The sequence below is a fragment of the Monodon monoceros genome, unplaced genomic scaffold (genome assembly GCF_005190385.1).
Source record: "Monodon monoceros isolate NGI ecotype Baffin Bay Population unplaced genomic scaffold, NGI_Narwhal_1 Super_Scaffold_6, whole genome shotgun sequence".
NCBI classification, from domain to species: Eukaryota; Metazoa; Chordata; class Mammalia; order Artiodactyla; family Monodontidae; genus Monodon; species Monodon monoceros.
The window spans coordinates 8,862,183-8,887,034 of record NW_021703783.1 but is presented as its reverse complement, the minus strand read 5'-3'; the positions used below and the strand labels follow the sequence as shown (position 1 = coordinate 8,887,034).

General features: G+C 39.0%; 1 protein-coding gene across 2 annotated transcripts in view; it reads left to right on the top strand.

Moving 5' to 3' along the window:
• LRP6 (LDL receptor related protein 6) overlaps window positions 1-24,852 on the top strand; it is a 174,365-nt gene that overhangs the window by 67,121 nt on the left and 82,392 nt on the right. For both annotated transcript variants that reach the window (XM_029204998.1, XM_029204999.1), the window contains one exon: window positions 3,047-3,244. In XM_029204998.1, coding sequence (XP_029060831.1) covers window positions 3,047-3,244 — 198 coding nt within the window. The remainder of the gene's footprint in view (window positions 1-3,046; window positions 3,245-24,852) is intronic.

The window sequence follows — 24,852 nt, the reverse complement described above, 5'->3', positions numbered from 1 at the left end:
TGTGGTCTGGATTCAGCCCTTTGAGGTGTCTCAGCTGAATGTCCAGGGTGGTGTTGATGTTCTTTACTCTGTCTTGGCAGAACATGTAAGACCACCTGCATCGCTTGACTTCTGGCATTTTAGTTCTGTTCTCAACCTGATAATCCTTGAGGATCCTGTGCGTGCACAGCCTGGTTCTTGGTCCAAGGACTCATGGGGATCCCCCATGAGTCCCCCCCACCCACACCAATGTAACTTTCTCCTCTTTGGGGCCCTGCAGATTCCAGTCTTTTCTTTTCCCCAAATTCTCTCTGCCTCCTTAAGCTTGTTGAGACCACTGTTCCTAATTTCAGTTTCAGCTTTCCACACTTTGGTTGGGGAGTTGTCACTAGGTTGAGTCAGGGTGATTTTTGGAGCTCACCTGGTGAGTTTCCTTTGTCTCATGGTTTGTGGTCTCGTGCTGCCTTATTTTCAGTTCCTAGAACAGCTGCCTCTCATATATTTTGCTTAATTTTATGATAATTTATAGCTATCTCAGTAGAAGTTAATGTGTAATAGCTGCAGTTTTGTGAGTTAATTATTGATGGTGGTTATTAGCTTTTTAAATTAGGGTGGAGTAAAATAGTATGTGCGAAAACATAGGGACAAAAAACTCAGGGTGTCTTTTGGGAAGAGCATGTAGTCGCTGTGTTTAGAGTAGGGTCAACAAAGGCAGGCCTGCATTAGCTCATTCCCCTGGGTTCTTAGTAGAAGTCATTGACTAAAAATCACTGAGTTTCCCCCCACAGCTCTGACTAGGCTTCACAGCCTTTATGAACAGAGTACCACACCAAGTCACTCATGGTTGGCTGTTAGGGGAAGGAAACAATTTGTCAACTTGGGGCTCTAACTATAGGATTCAAGGTAGGGAACACGAGGTGATGAAACTAGGAATTTAGGCTAGGCCTAAAGAATGGCTGTAACTTGCCTCAATTTTGCTTCCCTTTTCCCTTCCTAATGCTACTATTTCCATATATATAACACCTTTATATGTTACAAGCCCAATAAAACAAGTTTATAATTACTTTTTTGTGCAGTTGTCTTTTTAATCCATTAAGAGAAGAAAAGGGAAAAATATATTTGTACTGTCTTTTATAATTACCTATATAATTATCTGTATGAGTACTGTTTGCTTCTTCATGTGGATTTGAGTTAACATCTAGGTCACTTCTTTTTTGCCTGAAGAATATCTTTGGTATCTCTTGTAAGGCAGATCTACATGCCACAAATTCTCTCACTTTGTTTATCTGGGAATGTCTTTATTTCACCTTCATTTTGGAAAGATAATTTTGCTGTATGTAGGATTCTTGGTTGACATTTTAATTTCTTTTAGTGTGTCATCCTACTGCTTTCTGCCGTCCATTGTTCTGATAAGAAATCAGCTCTTAGTTATATTGTGGTTTCTTTGCAAGTGATGAGTTGATTTTCTTAGTGCTCTCGATTCCTTTGTCTTTCAACAGTTTAACTGATGTGTATAGTTGTAGATCTCTGTGTTTATCATACTTGGAGTTTATTAAACCTCATGGATGTACGGGCTAGTATTTTAAAAATCAAATTAGGGAAGTTTTTGGTCATGATTTATTTGAAATATTGGAACCAAAGTACAATGATCATATTTAGGAAATTAACATTAGTACATTTCTATTATAGAATTTGACATGCTGTCAAATTTTGCCAGGTTTCCCAATAATGTCTTTGTAGCATATTCCCCAACTGATCAGTACAGGATCATACACTTTATATAGTTACTGTGTCTCTCTTTGTTTATTTATTTTTCTTTATTTTCTTTTTGGCTGCTTTGGGTCTTAGTTGCAGCACGCGGGATCTTTTTGTGGAGGCATGCGGGATCTTTTTCGTTACTGTGTGGTCTGCTGGAGCTTCTCTCTAGTTGCGGCTTGTGGATTTTCTCTTCTCTAGTGGTACGTGGGCTTTGTAGTTTGTGGCACGTGGGCTTAGTTGCCCCGCGGCATGTGGGATCTTAGTTCCCCAACCAGGGATCGAACCTGCGTCACCTGCATTGGAAGGTGGATTCTTTACCACGGGACCACCAAGGAAGTCCCTTACTGTGTCTCTTTATTTTCCTCCTACCTAGCTTAGTTCATCTGCCTTTCTTTGACTTTTATGACATTGATATTTTCAAAGGCAGCTGTTTTGTACAATGTTTAATTTGGTACTCTCTCTTTCCTTAATAATTTTATTCAGGTTATGCATTTTGGGACAGAAATAATATGTAAGAGAATATACATAAAACAGATGGTATGGGGGATTCCCTGGTGGTGCAGTGGTTAAGAATCCGCCTGCCAATGCAGGAGACATGGGTTCAAGCCCTGGTCCGGGAAGATCCCACATTCTGCACAGCAGCTAAGCCCGTGCGCCACAACTACTGAGCCTGCACTCTAGAGCCCGCGAGCCACAACTACTGAGCCCGTGTGCCACAACTACTGAAGCCCGCGCACCTAGAGCCTGCGCTCCCAACAAGAGAACCCACCACAATGAGAAGCCCACGCACCACAACAGAGTAGCCCCTGCTCACCACAACCAGAGAAAAGCCCGCGTGCAGCAATGAAGACCCAGCACAGCCAAAAATAAAATAAAATAAATAAATTTATATATAAAAAAAGATGGAATGTTCTTCCCAGCATATCACATATATGATGCCAGTGTTGATGATGTTAATTTAGATGATGTGGATAAGGTGGTGTCCACCAAGTTTATTTTCTCTAAAGTTACCATTTTCCCCTTTGTCATTAATAAGTAATTTGTGGGGAGATACATTGAGACAGTGTAAGGTATCCTTTTTGCCAAAGAAACTTTGATCAGATGGTTTTTGTGTCCTGATGATGCTTGTCTTGAATCAGTTATTACCATCATGGTGGCAAAAAGATAGATGCTTAAAATTTCGATAACAGTTTCTAGGAGTTTCAGTTTTAGTGTTCCTGAGAGAGCTTTCTTTATCCAATAGTGATGATTATAAGATACTTGGTGGTTAACCTGCTTATGTCATGGGTTTATTTTTCATGATTTTTAGGTTCATGTACTGGACAGACTGGGGAGAAGTACCAAAGATAGAACGTGCTGGAATGGATGGTTCAAGTCGCTTCATTATAATAAACACTGAAATTTACTGGCCAAATGGACTGACTTTGGATTATGAGGAACGGAAGCTTTATTGGGCAGACGCAAAACTTAATTTCATCCACAGATCAAATCTGGATGGAACAAATCGGTAAGATTGCCTTATAAATTTATTTTTAAACTTTAAGTCAACCCTGTGATATCTTGATGTAGTAATCAAATTATAAAGCTTAATTTTATTAAGAAGTTAGCATATTTTTGGCTTAACTGTCAAAGGGGAAGAAGAATAGATTTTTAGTTTGCTTTTTAAAAAGGTAATGACATTTCTCATCTATCTTGGTGGCACTTAGAATTTATGGGTTGTATTTACTCCTTCTTTACTCTGAGCTAATTTAGTTCTGCAGTGGTTCTCAACCAGGGATAGTGCTTCCATTCTCTTCCAGAGTGTTTGGAAATGTGTGGAGAATTTTGGTTAACACTGGGATTGGGAGTACTACTAGCATTTTGGTTCCTGGGGGGCCAGGGATGCTAAACATCCTGTAATGTGCTGGGCACCTAATGTGACAAAGAGTCATCCTGTTCAGACTTACCCACCTCCCAGGTGCTGTTTGTGGAAGCTCATTTGATAAATCTGTAGACCAGGACAGGGTTGGCCACCTTTTTCTGCAAAGGGCCAGATCGTAAATATTTTAGGCTTTGTGGGCCATATCTCTGTTGCAGCTATTTATCTCTGCTGTTGTGGTGTGAAAGAAGCTATATATAATAGCTAAGGGAATGGGCATGATTGTGTTCCAGTAAAACTTTTTTTGAGCCATTGGACTCTAGTTTGCTGACCCCTAGACTAGGAGAAAACCTACTGCATGTATGCTATACCCCAGTATTCACAGAAGACAAAGTTATAGTACATAAACATGGAATTTCTATTCAGATCCTGTTCAGATTTAAAAAAAAATTTTTTTATTGAAGTATAGTTGATTTACAATGTTGTGTATGTTCAGATTTTTAAAAAATATTTATTTATTTAGGCTGCGTTGGCTCTTTGTTGCTGTGTGTGGGTCTTTCTCTAGTTGTGGTGAGCGGGCTTATCATTGTGGTGGCTTCTCTTGTTGCAGAGCATGGGCTCTAGGCACATGGGCTTCAGTAGTTGTGGCATGTGGGCTCAGTAGTTGTGGCGCACGGGCTTAGTTGCTCCGCGGCATGTGGGATCTTCCCGGACCAGGGCTCAAACCCGTGTCCCTAGCATTGGCAGGCGGATTCTTAACCACTGCGCCACCAGGGAAGCCCTGTTCAGATTTTTAAAAATCCTTCACATATTCTTGTGTTTGGAAGATCGTTTCGGTTTCTAGTGGTCTCATTCTAAGACTCGGTAGAAGCAGGGAGCCTTAGGTGGTTGAGGAATTGTTAAAAGTGTACACGGTTGTAACTTACCTGAATTGTGAGTCAGGAATCATTTATAAGTGTTGAAAACCAGGAAAGATTTAAAGAATATATTAAAGGGAACTTTTTAAAATCATGGAGTGAGAGAATTTTTTGCCTTGTTGCAAAAAAGAATGAAATGACTCACAACAGGATGGTTTAAAAATAATTAGAAATAAGTGTCAAAAAAAGTGATAAGTATATGATGAATATAACAACATAATTGCTATGTTTGAACTTCAAATTTGTCTTTGAGAGGGATACTAGGAAGTGAATATGGCCACTCTGTAGGTTTTTGACTCTCAGAATACCCCGCAAAAAACCAATGGAACAAGACAGCAAATCTGAATACTTACCGTAAAGTTAACCTCAGGCATCCAGAAATGAAAGCAGGTAAGGGCAGACCACTAACAGCCACAAGACCTCCATAGTATTACTGTCTGTGCAAGAGTAAGCTGAGAGAGTGAGTAAAGTATTTCACTGAACTTAAAAGCAGGGGACCTCCAAAATAGCCCCAGCTATTTACTAGACAGTGTAGTGAGCTATATTAAGAGCAGTAGCTGAAATGAGAGTGGGGGGTTGCCCACTCCAATATGAGGCAAGTGCAGTGTGTCCGTGGTAAAGACAGAAGAGGATAGAGCAGTCTGGCTCCAGGGAATTCTCAAAACAGACCTGCTGGAGTTCTCTACCAGGACAGGGTACTACAGAGTAGAGACAAAGTTGAATAGAATAGCATCAAAATTCAGCACAGTAGGGAAAATTAAGGAATGAAAGGAGAAGGAAAGAGAAGGTTCAGATAAGGATGGGCAGAGGAAGAGCTGGGATATCTCAGAAAGGGAGCTACCATATTTTTTAGCATGTGAAAACAGAAGAGTGAATTCTGTAAAGTTAGAAAAACTACGCTGAACACCACTATGTTCTAAAAGTTTAGGAAAACTAATTTCACATAAATAGAAACATAAAAGTATCAAGGTATAAAATCCCATTTAAGGTTACTATGAAGGATATCTTATATTTATAACAGTATTTTAAGCTAATAACAGCTAAACTTTAAATGCGTACTTAGGGACTTCCCTTGCAGTCCAGTGGTTAAGACTCCACGCTTCCACTGCAGGGGGCTCGGGTTCAATCCCTGGTTGGGGAACTAAGATCCTTCATGCTGCATGGTGCGGCTAAAAAGAAAAACCAGAAAACAAACAAACAAACAAAAACAAACCGTGTACTTAAACTCTACATTTTTTCTCTGCACATTTAGTGTTTGTGATGTCACAATGCATATCTTTATACCTTGTGTATCCATTAACATATTATTATAGTTAGTTTTTACTACTTTCGCTTTTAAGTGATTTGCTCACCACCATTGCAGCATTAGAATATTCTGAATTAACCCTATATTTATCTTTACCAGTGAGATTTATACTTTCATATGTTTTCCTGTTACTAATTAGCACTCTTGTTTCATGTTGAAGAAGTACCTTTAACATTTCTTTTAAGGCCGATACAGTGGTGATGAACTCCTTCAGCTTTTGCTTGTATGGAAAACTCTTTCTCTCTCTTTTCATTCTGAAGGACAGCTTTGCTGGGTACAGTATTCTTGGTTGGCAGTTTTTTCTCTCAGCACTTTGACTGTATCGTCACTCCCTTCCGGCCTGCAAGGTTTCTGCTGAAAAACCTACTGATAGCCTCATGGGGGTTCCCTTGTGAGAGACAGCTTGTTTTTTCTCTTGCTACTTTCAAGATTCTCTCCTTGTCTTTAACTTCTGACATTTTATTTATAAAGTGTCTTGGTGTGGGTCCTTTTGGATTCATCGTTTTTGGAAGTTTCTGGGCTTCCTGGATCTGGATGTCTGTTTATTTCCCCAGGTTGGGGAAGTTTTCAGCCATTATTTTGGGATAAGCTTTCTTCCCCTTTCTCTCTATCGTCTCCTTAGGGGACCACGGTCATGCAAATAGTAGTCCACGTGATGGTGTCCCATAAGTCCCTTAAGCTATTTTCACTTTCTTTTGTTTTTTCTTTTTGCTTCTCTGACTGGATGAATTCTACTGCCCTGTCTTTGAGTCTGCTGACCCTTTCTTCCCCTTGATCTAGTGTACTCTTGTACCCCTCTGTTGAATTCTTTATTTCAGTTACTGCATTCTTCGGCTCTCTGATTTCTGTTTGGCACTTTGTTCTCTTTTAATTTTTGTTGTTGTTGTTGAAATTCTCACTTTGTTCATGCATTGTTCTCCTGACGTCAGTGAGCATATTTATGATGGTTGTTTTGAACTCTTAATCACGGAAATTATGTATCTTTGTTTCATTATGAAGTCTGTTTCTGTAGGGGTTTTTTTGGTTTGTTTGTTTGAAACATATTCCCTTGTTTCTTCATTTTCCTTGACTCTCTGTGTTGGTTTCTGTGCATTAGATAAAACAGCCACCTCTCCCAGTCCTGACAGAGGAGTCTTGTGTAGGATATGAACCTTAGCATTCAGCTTGGCCTGAGCTCTTGGTTCTCTCTCAAACCTTTGTGATTGTCCAAGCTGGCTTCTTTGTTCTTCTTGCTCCCAGTAGTTGAGTGTGTGCCAGGATTTGTCAAGTGTTCCATAGAGGAGGATTGCAGTTGGTACCTAGGTGAAGGCTGTTTGGAAGTCAGACCCCCAGGCAGCAGGGAATATACATGTAGTTTGAGCCCTTCTATGGAGAATCTTGGAGATAGGCTTTTTTTGCCTGCTCCTTCTGCTCTGGACCCAGCTTATAGCTGTGAAAGAGGTTCCTCCTGTACCCATTAAAAGCTGCTTCATTGTTTGCCACAGTCCTGTGGGATTGGTCAGTGCAAGCCCTGTTGACTTTCAAAGCCAGGTGAGCCAGGGGCCCATTCTTTGAGTGGCATCCATGAAATCTGGGGTACCAGATGTGTGTACAAGCTGATTCTGTGTGGAAATACTGGAGATTTGGAGTGGGCTAGTGGGAGAAGGCAGAGGCGGTATCTGCTGGCTTCCCTGGTCTCCTAGGAGGATTGCAGTTAGCCCCTGGATGTCTGCCAAGTTAGGAGCCTGAGCATTAGACAGCAGCTTTTAAAGTATGAAAATAGACCTCTTTTAGGGAAGGACTGGGAGATGAGCAATTCTGACTGCTCCCTCTGTGCTGAGCTCTGCTGGGCTCGACGTCTTATGTAAGCCTAATGGGAATCGAAAACAAAAACCTGTCATAGATATACAAAAGATTAATAGAAAAATCATCAAATCACAAAGAGAGGAAGAGAAGAAGGGAACAATTGAAATACAAAACAGCCAGACAGCAACAGAATGGCAATAGGAAGCCTATACCTATCAATAATTACTTTATATGGAAATGGACTATATTCTGCAATGAAAACATGTAGAGTAGCTGAATGGATAAAACACAAGACTCACTGAATGTTGCCTGCAAGAGACTCACTTCAGCCATAAGGAAACACACACTTTGAAAGCAAAGGGATGGAAAAATGTATTCCATATGAATGGAAACTAAAAGGAAGCAAGGAAGCTATACTTATATGAAACAAAATAGATTCTAAGCTGCAGACTGTAACAAGAGACAAAAAAGGTCATTATATAATGATAATGGAGTCAGTCCAAGAAGATATAATTTTGTTAATACACCCAACATAGGAGCACCTCCATATATGATGCAAATATTAACAGGCCTGGAGAGAGTAATAGACAGCAATACAACAATAGTAGGGACTTCAGTACCTCACTTTCAGTAGTGGATAGATCACCCAGGCAAAAATCAATAAGCAAATATTGGACATAAAGTACATATTAGACTAGGTGGACTTAAGAGATGTTTAGAAACATTCCATCTAGCGCCAGAATACACATTCTTCTAGAGCACACGTGGAACACTCTGGAGAATAGATAATATGTTAGGCCACAAAACAAGTCTTAATAAATTTAAGAAGGTTGAAATCATAACAGGTATCTTTTCTGACCACAGTGGTATGAAACTAGAAATCAGTTACAAGAAGAAAACTGGAAAAGTATCACCTCATACCTGTTGGAGTGGCTTTTTTCAAAAAGACAAGAAATAACAAGTGTTGGTGAGGATGCGGAGAAAAGGGAACCCTTGTGCACTGTTGATGGGAATGTAAATTGGTGCAGCCACTGGGGAAAACAGTGTAGAAGTTCCTCAAAGAAAGAAAAATAGAAGTACCATATGATCCAGCCATTCCATTTCTGGGTATATGAGGAAAACAAAAACACTTAACTTGAAAAGATACATACACCCCTATGTTCATTGCAACGTTTTTTACAATCACCAAGATAAGGAAACAACCCAAGTGTCCATTGATGGTTGGATGGATAAAGAAGGTGTAGTATATATGTACAATGGAATATTATTCAGCCGTAAAAAAAGAATGAAGTATTGCTATTTGTGACAACATGAATGTATCTTGAGGGCGTCATGCTAAGTGAAATAAGTCAGACAGAGAAAGAAATACCATATGATCTCACTTACATGTTGAATCTAAACAACAAACGAACCAAAAACCAAGCTCATAGATACAGAGAACAGATTGGTGGTTGCCATAGGCAGGGCAGGGTATGGGGGTTAGTGAAATGGTTGAAGGGAGTCAAAAAATACAAACTTCCAGTTATAAAATAAGTAAGTCCTGGGGATGTAATGCACAGCATTGTGACTATAGTTAATAATACTGTTTTACATATTTGAAAGTTACTAAAAGAGTAAATCTTGGGCTTCCCTGGTGGCGCAGTGGTTGGGAGTCTGCCTGCGGATGCAGGGGACACAGGTTCGTGCCCCGGTCCGGGAAGATCCCACATGCTGCAGAGCAGCTGGGCCCATGAGCCATGGCCGCTGAGCCTGCGCATCTGGAGCCTGTGCTCCGCAAAGGGAGAGGCCACACAGTGAGAGGCCTACGTACCGCAAGAAAAAAAACAAACAACTTCCCAAAAAACAAAAGTTGAGAACCAGAAGGCTTCACTGGTGAATTCTACCAGACATTTGATAAAGAATTAGTACCAGTCCTTCTCAAAGTCTCCCGAAAAATAGAAGAGGAGGGAACTCTTACAAACTCATTTTAAGTGGCTAGCATTACCTTGATATCAAAACCAAACAAGAAGCCTACAAGAAAAGAAAATTACAGGCAATATTCCTAATGAGTATAGACGCAAAGATCCTCAACAAAATACCAGCAAACTGAATTCAGCAGCACATTAAAAGGATCGTATACCATGATCAAGTGGAGTTTATTCCAGGGATACAAGGATGGTTCAATATATGCAAATCAGTCAATGTGATTCAGCACATTAACAAAATGAAGGATAAAAGAGATGTGATGATCATGTGATCATCTCAATAGGTGCAGAAAAAGCATGTGACAAAATTCAGCATCCGTTCATGATTAACTCTCAACGAAGTAGGTATAGAGGGAACATACCTCAACACAGTGAAAGCTATATATGACAGACCCACAGCTAATATATTCAAAAGAGGAAAGCTGAAAGTTTTTCCTCTAAGGTCAAAACAAGACAAGGATGTCCACTCTTGCCACTTTTATTCAGCATAGTACTGGAGGTCCTAGCCAGAGCAGTTAGGCAAGGAAAAGAAGAAAAGGCATCTATAAAAAGGAAGAAGTAAAGCTGTATTTGCAGATGATCTGATGTTATATATAGAAAATTCTAGAAACCACCACAAAACTGTTAGAACTAAAAACAAATTCAGTAACATTGCAGGATACAAAATCAGTATACAAAAATCAGCTATGTTCCTGTTTGCTAATAATAAACTATCAGCAAAATTAAGAATATCTTATTTACTATATCATCAAAAAGAATAAAATACCTAATATTAAGTTTAACCAAGGAGGTAAAAGACCTGTACACTGAAAACTATGACACTGATGAAAGAAATTGGAGAAGACATAAATAAATTGAAAGATATTTTATGCTCACAGATTAGAAAAATTAGTTTGTTAAAACGTCTGTACTACCCAAAGCCATCTACAGATGCAGTGCAATCCATATCCAAGTTCCAGTGACATTTTTCACAGAAGTAGAACAAACAATTCTAAAATTTGTGTGGAATTACAGAAGACCACAAATAGCCAACGGAACCTTGAGAAAGAATAAAGCTGGAGGCATCACACTTTCTAACTTCAAACTGTATTACAAAGATGTAGTAATCGAAACTGTATGGTATTGGCATAAAAACAGACACAGAGATCAGTGGAACAGAATAGAGAGCCCAGAAACAAACCCATGCATAATTGGTCAATCAATTTATGACAGAGGAACCAGAATATCCGGTGGGGAAAGGATAGTGTTTTCAGTAAACGGTTTGGGAAAACTGGATATCCACATGCAAAAGGATGAAACTAGATCCCTATCTTTTTTTTTTTTTTTTTTGCATCACACGGGCTTCTCACTGTTGTGGCCTCTCCCATTGCGGAGCACAGGGTCTGGATGCGCAGGCTCAGCGGCCGTGGCTCACGGGCCTAGCCGCTCCACGGCATGTGGGATCTTCCCGGACTGGGGCCCGAACCCGTGTCCCCTGCATCGGCAGGTGGACTCTCAACCACTGTGCCACCAGGGAAGCCCTAGATCCCTGTCTTATACCACACACAGAATCAACTCAAGGTGGCTTAAAGACTACAGTATGAGACCTGAAACTATAAAACTTTTAGAAAAGAACAGAGTGTAAGCTCCTTGACATTGGTCTTGGTTATGATTTTTTGTGTGTGTTTGACACCACAAGCAAACAGTATGGAGGCTCCTTAAAAAATAAAACATATTAATTCCATATGATCCAGTAATCCCACTTCTGGGTATTTATCCAGAGGAAATGAGAACAGGATCCTGAGGAGATATCTGCACTTCCATGTTCATAGTAGCATTATTCACAGTATCCAATACATGAAACAATCTAAGTGTCTGTTAGCGGATGAATGGATAAAGAAGATGTGGTATATACACATTCAGTAGAATATTGTTCAACCATGAGAAGGAAGGACATCCTGCTGTTTGTGGTAACATGCACAGACCTTGAGGCCATAATGCTCATTGAAATGACCCAGATAGAGGAAGACAAATATTGCATGGTATCACATACGTGTGGAATCTTTAAAAAAAAAAAAAAAGTCAAACTCATAGAAACAAAGAGAAGAAAAGTGGCTGTCAGGAGATTGGAGGAAATAGGAAGGGGTTGATGGAAGGGTGTGAACTTTCAGCTATAAGATGAATAAGGTCTGAGGATTTAGTATAGAGTTGACTTTTTTTTTTATTGCGGTATGCAGGCGCTCACTGCTGTGGCCTCTCCTGTTGCGGAGCACAGGCTCTGGACGCGCAGGCTCAGCGGCCATGGCTCACGGGCCCAGCCGCTCCGTGGCATGTGGGATCTTCCCAGACTGGGGCACAAACCGGAGTCCCCTGCATCGGCAGGCAGACTCTCAACCACCGTGCCACCAGGGAAGCCCTGCAGTTGACTCTTGAACAACATGAGTTTGAACTATGTGGGTCCATTTATGTGCAGGTTTTTAAAAATAAATATGTACTACAGTACTATATGATTTGTGCTTGGTTGAACCTGCAGATGTGGAACTTCAGATATGGGAGTTCCAGCTGTAAAGTTATACACAGATGCAGGGGTTTGCTTTAATCCCTGTGTTATTCAGGGGTCAGCTGTATAATATTGTGACAGTCGTTGATAACACTGTACTGTGTAATTGAAATTTGTTAAGAGAGTAGAACTAAAATGTTCTAACCAAAAAACCCCCCCAAAACACGAAACCCTAAAAAGTAAAACAACCCCCCCAAATGTGTGAGATGTGATAAATAACTAGATGAGGGGAGGGGTATTCTTTCACAATTTATATGTGTATCATATCATTACTATGTACACTTTATGTATCTTTCAAATTTGTTTGTTAATTATACCTGGAAAAAGCTGAACAAAAAAAAAAGTGAGGAACAGAATAATGTCCTTACATAAAAATCTCCCCAGAAAGATATGATCATAGAACACATTAAACCTCCATTTTAAAATGCACTATCACTAATTGAGACACCAGTATCACATGTCAAAGACCAACATAAATTAAAATTAGAAAGCTCAGAGATGAGATGCCAGAACTGAGGAAAGAATTATAAATAAAAGAAAAAAATCATTTCAGAAAAGTTAGCTAAACTAGAAGGGACACAAGAGTGAGTAAACAGAAAAGATCTTTAAACAGAAGTTGAAAAGGGGGAAAAATTTAAGGCCTAAAAAGAAATGTAAAAAATGAACAGGATTTGAGAGAAAGTAACAAATATTAAAGATAGGCAAAGAAGAAAAAACACATAGATAAAAAAGACTCTTAGGAAGATAACTTATGTAAAGGAATAGGACAAATATGAGGAACTGTAATTAAGGAAAAGGTTTTTAAAAGAAGATTTGAAATAACAGATAGAGAACCGTATGTACCTGGTAATATAAGCTAAAGCTTATACAAGATATAAGTAAAATCACTCTATAGAAAAAGGAAAATATTCCTTTAAGAATAAAATAACTGACTTTTTAAAAGGAAAAGAAAATTAGATTCACATTAGGCTTTCTCACAGCAACACTCCCTGTCAGGATTAAATGGAATAGTATTTTTAAGATATTGAAAGTAAGAAGGTGTGAGCCAGTGATTTTTTTCCCCAGCAAAAGTGATTTTCCTTATACAAAGCCATAGACAAATTTTATCAACATGCAAGAAATCAAGAAATACTGTTTCCCTGAGTCATTCTGAAAATGGACTAGTGGCTGAGCTTTAGATAATCAAAATGATGAGCGATATAACAAAATAAGGCTTGGTGAAGAGCATCAGACATATAATTAACTTGTATTAAGACTGAAGGAGGATTAAGATTGAGAGTATGGTATATAAGGTCTAGATAATGTAGGTAAAGCACCACTCTAAAAAATAGAGTGAAGGGACTTCCCTGGCGGTCCAGTGGTTAAGATTCCGTGCTTCCACTGCAGGGGGCATGGATTCAATCCCTGGTCGGGGAACTAAGATTCCACATGCCTTGCAGAGCGGCCAAAAAAGAATAAATAAATAATAAAATAAAATAAAATTTTAAAAATAGAGTGAAAGAGGTATTACATGCAAAAAATAATAACTAGAATTATGACTTATAACATTATACCAGAACATATAAGATTATTAGAAATTTCATGTAATGTCTGAAACATTTATATTAACATATTTCCATACAAATAACCCAAAGATAGTTTAGTATTAGTTTTTTTTTTTAATTTTAAAATTTAATTTAATTTTTTTTTTTGTACAGCAGGTTCTTATTAGTCATCAATTTTATACACATCAGTGTACACACGTCAATCCCAATCGCCCAATTCATCACACCACCATCCCCACCCCCCCCGCAGCTTTCCCCCCTTGGCATCCATACCTTTGTTCTCTACATCTGTGTCTCAACTTCTGCGCTGCGGACCGGCTCATCTGTACCATTTTTCTAGGTTCCACATACATGCGTTAATATATGATATTTGTTTTTCTCTTTCTGACTTCAGTCTGTATGACAGTCTCTAGATCCATCCACGTCTCAACAAATGACCCAATTTCGTTCCTTTTTATGGATGAGTAATATTCCATTGTATATATGTACCACATCATCTTTATCCATTTGTCTGTTGATGGGCATTTAGGTTGCTTCCATGACCTGGCTATTGTAAATAGTGCTGCAGTGAACATTGGGGTGCATGTGTCTTTTTGAATTATGGTTTTCTCTGGATATATGCCCAGTAGTGGGATTGCTGGATCATATGGTAATTCTGTTTTTAGTTTTTTAAGGAAACTCCATACTGTTTTCCATAGTGGCTGTATCAATTTACATTTCCACCAACAGTGCAACAGGGTTCCCTTTTCTCCACACCCACTCCAGCATTTGTTGTTTGTAGATTTTCTGATGATGCCCATTCTAACTGGTGTGAGATGATACCTCATTGTAGTTTTGATTTGCATTTCTCTAATAATTATAGTGATGTTGAGCAGCTTTTCATGTGCCTCTTGGCCATCTGTATCTCTTCTTTGGAGAAATGTCTGTTTAGGTCTTCTGCCCATTTTTGGATTGGGTTGTTTGTTTCTTTAATACTGAGCTGCATGAGCTGTTTATATATTTTGGAGATTAATTCTTTGTATGTTGATTCGTTTGCAAATATTTCCTCCCATTCTGAGGGTTGTCTTTTCGTCTGGTTTATGCTTTCCTTTGCTGTGCAAAAGCTTTTAAGTTTAATTAGGTCCCATTTGTTTATTTTTGCTTTTATTTCCATTACTCTAGGAGATGGATCAAAAAAGATCTTACTGTGATTTATGTCAAAGAGTGTTCTTCCTATGTTTTCCTCTAAGAGTTTTATAGTGTCCAGTCTTACATTTAGGTCTCTAATCCATTTTGAGTTTATTTTTGTGTATGGTGTAAGGGAGCATTCTTATTTCATTCTTTTACATGTAGCTGTCCAGTTTTCCCAGCACCACTTATTGAAGAGGATGTCTTTTCTCCATTGTATATGCTTGCCTCCTTTGTCAGAGATCAGTTGACCATAGGTGCGTGGGTTTATCTCTGGGCTTTCTATCTTGTTCCATTGATCTATGTTTCAGTTTCTGTGCCAGTACCATATTGTCTTGATTACTGTAGCTTTGTAGTATAGTCTGAAGTCAGGGAGTCTGATTCCTCCAGCTCCGTTTTTTCCCCTCAAGACTGCTTGGGCTATTCAGGGTCTTTTGTGTTTCCATACAAATTTTAAGATTTTTTTTCTAGTTCCATAAAAAAATGCCATTGATAATTTGATACGGATTGCATTGAATCTGTAGATTGCTTTGAGTACTATAGTCATTTTCACAATATTGATTCTTCCAATCCAAGAACATGGTATATCTCTCCATCTGTTGGTATCATCTTTAATTTCTTTCATCACTGTTTTATAGTTTTCTGCATACAGGGCTTTTGTCTCCCTAGGTAGGTTTATTCCTAGGTATTTTATTCTTTTTGTTGCAGTGGTAAATGGGAGTGTTTCCTTAATTTCTCTTTCAGATTTTTCATCATTAGTGGATAGGAATGCAAGAGATTTCTGTGTGTTAATTTTGTATCCTGCAACTTTACCAAATTGATTGATTAGCTCTAGTAGTTTTCTGGTGGCATCTTTAGGATTCTCTGTGTATAGTATCATGTCATCTGCAAACAGTGACAGTTTTACTTCTTCTTTTCCAATTTGTATTCCTTTTATTTCTTTTTCTTCTCTGATTGCCGTGGCTAGGACTTCCAAAACTATGTTGAATAATAGTGGTGAAAATGGGCATCCTTGTCTTATTCCTGATCTTAGAGGAAATGCTTTCAGTTTTTCACTATTGAGAATGATGTTTGCTGTGGGTTTGTCATATATGGCCTTTATTATGTTGAGGTAGGTTCCCTCTATGCCCACTTTCTGGAGAGTTTTTATCATAAATGGGTGTTGAATTTTGTCATAAGCTTTTTCTGTATCTATTGAGATGATCATATGGTTTTTATTCGTCAGTTTGGTAACATGGTGTATCACATTGATTGATTTGCGTATATTGAAGAATCCTTGCATCCCTGGGATAAATCCCACTTGATCATGGTGTATGATCCTTTTAATGTCTTGTTGGATTCTGTTTGCTAGTATTTTGTTGAGGATTTTTGCATCTATATTCATCAGTGATATTGGTCTGTAATTTTCTTTTTTTGTAGTATCTTTGTCTGGTTTTGGTATCAGGGTGATGGTGGCCTCATAGAATGAGTTCAAGAGTGTTCCTTTCTCTGCAATTTTTTGGAAGAGTTTGAGAAGGATGGGTGTTAGCTCTTTTCTAAATGTTTGATAGAGTTCACCTGTGAAGCCGTCTGGTCCTGGACTTTGGTTTGTTGGAAGATTTTAATCACAGTTTCAATTTCATTAGTTGTGATTGTTCTTTTCATATTTTCCATTTCTTCCTGGTTCAGCCTTGGAAGGTTACACCTTTGTAAGAATTGGTCCATTTCTTCCAGGTTGTCCGTTTTATTGCCATAGAGTTGCTTGTAGTAGTCTCTTAGGATGTTTGTATTTCTGCGGTGTCTGTTGTAACTTCTCCTTTTTCATTTCTAATTTTATTGATTTGAGTCCTCTCCCTCTTTTTCTTGATGAGTCTGGCTAATGGTTTATCAATTTTGTTTATCTTCTCAAAGAACCAGCTTTATTTTTATTGATCTTTGCTATTGTTTTCTTTGTTTCTATTTCATTTATTTCTGCTCTGATCTTTATGATTTCTTTCCTTCTGCTAACTTTGGGTTTTGTTTGTTCTTCTTTCTCTAGTTCCTTTAGGTGTAAGGTTAGATTGTTTGAGATTTTTCTTGTTTCTTGAGGTAGGCTTGTATAGCTATAAACTTCCCTCTTAGAACTGCTTTTGCTGCATCCCATAGCTTTTGGATTGTCGTGTTTTTGTTGTAATTTGTCTCCAGGTATTTTTTGATTTCTGCTTTGATTTCTTCACTGATCTCTTGGTTATTTAGTAACGTACTGTTTAGCCTCCATGTGTTTGTGTTTTTTACATTTTTTTCCCTGTAATTCATTTCTAATCTCATAGCGTTGTGGTCAGAAAAGATGCTTGATATGATTTCAATTTTCTTAAATTTACTGAGGCTTGATTTGTGACCCAAGATGTGATCTGTCCTGGAGAATGTTCCATGCGCACTTGAGAAGAAAGTGTAATCTGCTGTTTTGGGATGGAATGTCCTATGAATATCAATTAAATCTATCTGGTCTGTTGTGTCATTTAAAGCTTCTGTTTCCTTATTTATTTTCATTTGGGATGATCTGTCCATTGGTGTAAGTGAGTTGTTAAAGTCCCCCACTATTGTGTGACTGTCCATTTCCTCTTTTAGAGCTGTTAGCACTTGCTTTCTGTATTGAGGTGCTCCTATGTTGGGTGCATACATATTTATAATCGTTATATCTTCTTCCTGGATTGATCCCGTGATCATTATGTAGTGTCCTTCCTTGTCTCTTGTAACATTCTTTATTTTAAAGTCTATTTTATCTGATATGAGCGTTGCTACTCCAGCTTTCTTTTGATTTCTATTTGCATGGAATATCTTTTTCCATCCCCTCACTTTCAGTCTGTATGTGTCCGTAGGTCTGAAGTGGGTGTCTTGTAGACAGCATATATATGGGTCTTGTTTTTGTATTCATTAAGTGAGCCTGTGTCTTTTAGTTGGAGCATTTAATACATTCACATTTCAGGTAATTATCAATATGTATGTTTATGCGGCCATTTTCTTAATTGTTTTGGGTTTGTTTTTGTAGGTCCTTTTCCTCTCTTGTGTTTCCCACTTAGAGAAGTTCCTTTAGCGTTTGTTGTAGAGCTGGTTTGATTGTGTTGAATTTTCTTAGCTTTTGCTTGTTAGTAAAGCTTTTGATTTCTCCATCGAATCTGAATGAGATCCTTGCCGGGTAGCGTCATCTTGGTTGTAGCTTCCTCCATTTCATCACTTTAAGTATATCATGCCACTCCCTTCTGGCTTATAGAGTTTCTGCTGAGAAATAAGCTGTTAACCTTATGGGAGTTCCCTTGTATGTCATTTGTCATTTTTCCCTTGCTGCTTTCAATAATTTTTCTTTGTCTTTAATTTTTGCCAATTTGATTACTGTGTGTCTCGGCATCTTTCTCCTTGGGTTTATCTTATATGGGACTCTCTGCCCTTCCTGGACTTGGGTGGCTATTTCCTTTCCCATCCTAGGGAAGTTTTCGACTATAATCTCTTCAGATATTTTCTGGGGTCCTTTCTCTCTCTCTTCTCCTTCTGGGACCCCTGTAATACGAATGTTGTTGCGTTTAATGTTGTCCCAGAGGTCTCTTAGGCTGTCTTCATTTCTTCTCATTTTTTTTCTTTATTCTGTTCTGCAGCTGTGAATTCCACCATTGTTTCTTCCAGGTCACTTTTCCGTTCTTCTGCCTCAGTTATTCTGGTATTCATTTCTTATATTGTAGTTTTCATTTCAGTTATTGTTCATCTCTGTTTGTTTGTTCTTTAATTCTTCTAGGCCTTTGTTAAACATTTCTTGCATCTTCTCAATCTTTGCCTCCATTCTTTTTCCGAGGTCCTGGATCATCTTTACTATCATTATTCTGAATTCTTTTTCTGGAAAGTTACCTATCTCCACTTCATTTAGTTGTTTTTCTGGGGTTTTATCTTGTTCCTTCATCTGGTACATAGCCCTCTGCCTTTTCATCTTGTTTATCTTTCTGTGAGTGTGTTTTTTGTTCCACAGGCTGCAGGATTGTAGTTCTTCTTCCTTCTACTGTCTGCCCTCTGGTGGATGAGGCTATCCAAGAGGCTTGTGCTAGTTTTCTGATGGGAGGGTCTGGTGGTAGGTAGAGCTGACTGTTGCTCTGGTGGGCAGAGCTCAGTAAAAGTTTAATCCGCTTGACTGCTGATGGGTGGGGCTGGGTTCCCTCCCTGTTGGTTGTTTAGCCCGAGGCAACCCAACACTGGAGCCTACCTGGGCTTTTGGTGGGGCTAATGGCAGCCTCTGGGAGGGCTCAGGCCAAGGAGTACTTCCCAGAACTTCTGCTGCCAGTGTCCTTGTCCCCACGGTGAGACACAGCCACCCCCCGCCTCTTCAGGAGACCCTCCAACACTAGCAGGTAGGTCTGGTTCAGTCTCCCCTGGGGTCACTTCTCCTTCCTCTGGGTCCTGAAGCACACACTACTTTGTGTGTGCCCTCCAAGAGTGGAGTCTCTGTTTCCCCCAGTCCTTTTCAAATCCCGCTAGCCTTCAAAGTCTGATTCTCTAGGAATTCCTCCTCCCGTCGCCGGACCCCCAGGTTGGGAAGCCTGACATGGGGCTCAGAACCTTCACTCCAGTGGGTGGACTTCTGTGGTATAAGTGTTCTCCAGTCTGTGAGTCATCCACCCAGCAGTTACGGGATTTGATTTTACTATGATTGTGCCCCTCCTACTGTCTCATTGTGGCTTCTCCTTTGTCTTTGGATGTGGGGTATCTTTTTTGGTGAGTTCCAGTGTCTTCCTGTCGATGATTGTCCAGCAACTAGTTGTGATTCTGGTGTTCTCGCAAGAGGGAGTGAGAGCACGTCCTTCTACTCCGCCATCTTGGTTCCTAGTCCCCAGTTCATTACTTTGAATGTTGGTAATAAAGAGAATCAAGCAATTTATCTTCCCTTTTGTATATGAATCTACCAGTAGCTAACAAAGTAGTAGATATGAGAAAGCTATTCCAGCTAATAAATGATAGAAATAATATAATTAGAATATCAGCATTTTATAACTTCCAGTGAACTATTAGATCTAGGCATTGAACGTCAATGGCTACTGACATCACAAGGCAAAGAACAGACACTGCCATCTGAAGGAAGAAGAGAGCATCCTCTTTCATTTTGCCAAAAGGGTCAGTTCATCAGGAATCTGATGAAACTTGGAATTTGCAGGAAATTTGTGGGAGGAATAAAGGACAGAGAAACGTATTGAACTGCACCATGAGTACGCATCAGCAGATTCAGACATACAGGTCACACATCCCAGGTCCTTGAACAGATAAACTGCAAAGAATGGTGAGGGAACCTGTAGATTAAAACAGACTTAGAGGGCTTCCCTGGTGGCGCAGTGGTTGAGAGTCCGCCTGCAGATGCAGGGGACACGGGTTCGTGCCCCAGTCCGGGAAGATCCCATATGCCGCGGAGCGGCTGGGCCCGTGAGCCATGGCCACTGAGCCTGCGCGTCCGGAGCCTGTGCTCCGCAACGGGAGAGGCCACAGTGGTGAGAGGCCCGCGTACCGCAAAAAAACAAAAAAACAAAAAAAAACCAGACTTAGAAAAGAAACTTACGGTTACTAAAGGCAAAGGGCGGGAGTAAGGATAAATTAGAAGTTTGGGATTAAAACATACATATTATACATATAAAATAGATAACCAACAATGACCTACTGCATAGCACAGGGAACTATACTCAATATTTTGTAGTAACCTATGATAGGAAAGAATCTTAAGATATATATAAAACTGAATCACTTTGCTGTACACCTGAAACTAACACAGCATTGTAAATCAACTGTATTTATATTTCATTTTAAAAAGAGACTGAAAAGACAGTGTGAGTGGAGGGATGAATAGGCACAGAGGATTTACATTTAAAACGGTAAAAATACTTTGTATGAAACTATAATGATACGTACATTACTCCAGACCCATAGAATGTACACCACCAAGAGTGATCTTTAAGGGTAAACTGTGAACTTTGGGTATGATGACTTTGCACTTGATTTCAAGGCTTCCCATAAAGCCAGAGTAGTTAAAACAATGAGGTGCTAAATCTGAGCATAGATAGGTATCAGTGGAACAAAATAGGGTTCAGAAACTAGTGTACTAGTGTATATATGGTTAGTTGACTTTAACATAAGTTTCAAGGATGTAAATATGTTCTTTTAACTGCTTGACAGACACTGAAGTAAAATAATAAACTTTAAAAACTGGGAGGAATATAAAAGCCCTTTCTGTGAAAAAATTTTAATTCCTAATTAGTAGAGTCAGGTTTTCAAGTTAAGCTTATTAAAGTTATTATTAAGGTTATTAAAGAAAGCTTTGGTTTGTCAGTGTTCTTGTTCAGCAGCAACTGGAAATGTGAAGAATGGTTGGAGGCAAGTGTAGAGAGATGGCTAGGAGCCAGATCCCGCTGGGTCTAAGATGCAGCATTTGAATTTTAACCTGAAGTTATTGAGAGTCACTGGAAATTTTCAAGTAGCAAATTGCCGCGGATGGATTTGTCTTTGAAATACCTTTGGTAGTTGTGTAGAAAATGGTTTGAAGACTAATTATTTCATCCATAAGTCTTCCAATTAATCGTCATTGTTCTCCAGTAAAGTACAGACTCTTCACTATAACTTACATGATCTAATTTATTTACCTTGTTTTAGACAAGTATTCTCACCACTTCCTCCCTTGCCTCTATGCCCCAATCCTAACAAACCACTTGCGACTCCCTGATGGTGTCTATGATGACTCCTAGGTTTCTGCTTTTAATGGCTGGTTTGATGGTGAGGTAGAAAATTCAGGAAAGGAGGATATATTCTTTTTCATTTCTTTACTTCTTTCTTTCTTTTTCTTTCTTTCTTTTTTTTTTTTTCTTGCGGTACACGGGCCTCTCACTGTTGTGGCCTCTCCCTTTGCGGAGCACAGGCTCCAGACACGCAGGCTCAGTGGCCATGGCTCATGGGCCCAGCTGCTCCGCGGCATGTGGGATCTTCCCGGACCAGGGTATGAACCCGTGTCCCCTGCATCGGCAGGCAGACTCTCAACCACTGTGCCACCAGGGAAGCCCTTTCTTTCTTTTTTTGATGTAGAAAGAGAATGAGATTGAATTCAGCTTTGGACATGTTTGCGTTTGCATTTGAGTTGCTTACGGAAAACTATGGTGATAAAGTCTGGGGAGCTTTGGATATATGAGCCTGCAGCTCAGCAGAGCGGTCTCAGAGGGAGATTTAGATTTATAGCCGTTATCAAGTTAATGGTTATTAAAGCCATGGGCTATAAACATAGGGGAATTTTACATCAGTGCTAGAGACTTAGGCAAAGATAATAACCACATACCAGAAACCTTGAAGAATTTCTTCAAGACTGAAGGATGTCCCAGTCTGACTGAGCTGTTGCATGATTAGCCATCCTTGTTTGCCTGGTTCCAGGAACCCCCTCAGACCCAGGCAAATCAGCATGGTTGGTCACCTACTGAGTTTGTGAAGAGTCTGCTTCCCAAAGAAGAAAATTGAAGAGATTTACCCACATAAACAATAATAACCACAACTCTAGAGAAGGAGGGCTGAAGGTGAGGGTGATGAGAGGGAGGTAGGATAAGGTGGAAGGTAGGCCTCATCTGGATTCTGTTAGCACCTCTGGGAAATATACCAGGCACTAAAGGACACGTACCTTATGACAACCATACTTGACATGACTGAGCATCTTACGCAAACATCAGAGGTGTAGTTAAAGCTGGCTCTGAATGAGTACAGTGGTGCCAGAGAATAAGCAGGGTCCTGATATCAGCAGACTTCTTGGTGCTACCAGAACCATGCAAAAGAAACAGGAATATGCTGCTATTATTGGTAGCTTCAGATCCCACCGCCCTGTCCTCTGCACAGTATAATTTGATTTCCAAATTAAAATGAAGTTGTGATAAATCAGAAATTTATTTGCCTTCTCCCTTCTTGATCTGAAAGCTTGGACCAAGAATTTTCAGGCTGCAGCAGAATTAATCTCAACTTCCAGTAATGTACAGTCTTCCCTCTGAAAGCCTTCCCTCCCTGCTAGAAAAAAACAACAGGGCACATGAGAAGATACTACAGTTCAAATGAACGATCCATGTTAAAGAATCAGAACAATGTCTTCCTGTAATTTCCTGTAGAATGCAGGAGAAAAAATTATAGAAGTTCAAGAAGACACAGCATGTATGAAAACAGAGTAAATAGTATGAAAGAATGCATTCAAGACTGGTGAAGACAGAATGATAATAAAGAGCATGATTGTTCAATTTAAAAGTTTAAGCAAAAAAAAAAAAAGTTTGAGCAGCATCAACCAGATAAATGACTGAAAAAAAAATAAGTGAAATGGAAGGTAACCTTGAGAAATTCTCCCACAAATTGTAGAAGTAGGGATGAAAACAATGGAATAAAAAGATCTGAGACATGGAGGTTGATCTAGGAGTTGTTCTGTTCCTGCAACAGGAAGACATTATTATTAGATATGCAAGGAGTCAAAATATGCCATTTATATCACTCTTTCTGAAAAAGTTACTTGCTACACTTCAGAAGACTGATAGAGATGAAGTACAGTGTAGAGCTCAAGAGTGAGGATATTGGATAATTAAATATTTGTGAAGAATGAAACCAGTTAAACATGGAGTTAAATCTAGTAATTACTGTTAATGTACTTTTAAAACTTAATGTAACCGTGAGATATTTTGTTCTCTCAAAAATGATAAAATGAAAGCATGTAATAGAGATCTAAAATTCCAGGTTTTCATCAATTAAAAAATGAGACATTGTAGGGACTTCGCTGGTGGCGCAGTGGTTAAGAACCCACCTGCCAATGCAGGGGGCATGGGTTCAAACCCTGATCTGGGAAGATCACACATGCCACGGAGCAACTAAGCCTGTGTGCCACAACTACTGAGCCTGCGCTCTAGAGCCCAAGAGCCACAACTACTGAAGCCCGTGTGCCTAGAGCCCATGCTCTGCAACAGGGGAAGCCACTGCAGTGAGAAGCCCGCGCACTGCAATGAAGAGTAGCCCTGCTCGCTGCAACTAGAGAAAGCCTGCGCGCAGCAACGAAGACCCAATGTGCCAAAAATAAATAAATGTATTAAAAAAAAGAGAGAGAGAGATGGTAGTGGGATGGTTTGATGAGGAAGAAGAGCATGTTAACTTCTTACCTTACACATGGGAGTGTCAGTAGATACTGTCTTACTCTTCAAGTTTATTGTCTAAAGTAGGATCACATATGATTTTAAAACATAAAGATAATAAAATTGAATAAAACAGTTTGTATAGCCTCCAGATCCCTAGAGGCATTTTAAAAAGCATATAAATCCAGTGTAGTAGGAAAAGTCCATGAAAAAATGGAGAGGTGGAGTATAAGGAAGAATAAAAAATGGAAGTTATAAGCAAAGAGTAAGGTCAAACAGCTATGCTGTTAAATATAAATGGAAGAAATAATCTGAATGTTAAACAATATTTTTTATACACTTCCTTATTGTGAAATATTTAAGTTGTAATTCTTTTACTTGTATAAATACTGATGGAATAAAGAGGAGCCTATATGAATCTGCATCTTTTATTACATCTTTAGAATTCATTACAAGAAGTAGGATTTGTATGTCAAGGTGCAGAGTTTTAAGGCCATCTTTTTTTTTTTTTATAATGGAATGATTTTACTAATTTCCACTGTCACACACAGTATATTTCTGCATATCTAATCTACCATTTTTTTACGTTAAGTTTAGCTAAGAAAAGATAATTTCATCCTTTTTGAAATTTAAAAATATATTTTATCTGTATTTGCGTTTTTTTCTTTACTAGTGAGAGTGAATATTTTCCATAGTATTAATTATAGTGGATTCTCATGATTCATGGTAGTTAATTTTATAAAGTTGTTGTGAACATGGAAATATAGTGAGCCCTGAACCATTGCTCTAAGGAGAAATACAGAATTAGTTTCCTGCTAGACTGTTGTCAAAAAATTTTCGTCAACTGATCATTACATAATTTCTAAAATATATGTTTATGTTTAAAGACACCTTATTTAATATATAATGTTGAATGTTGGCAATA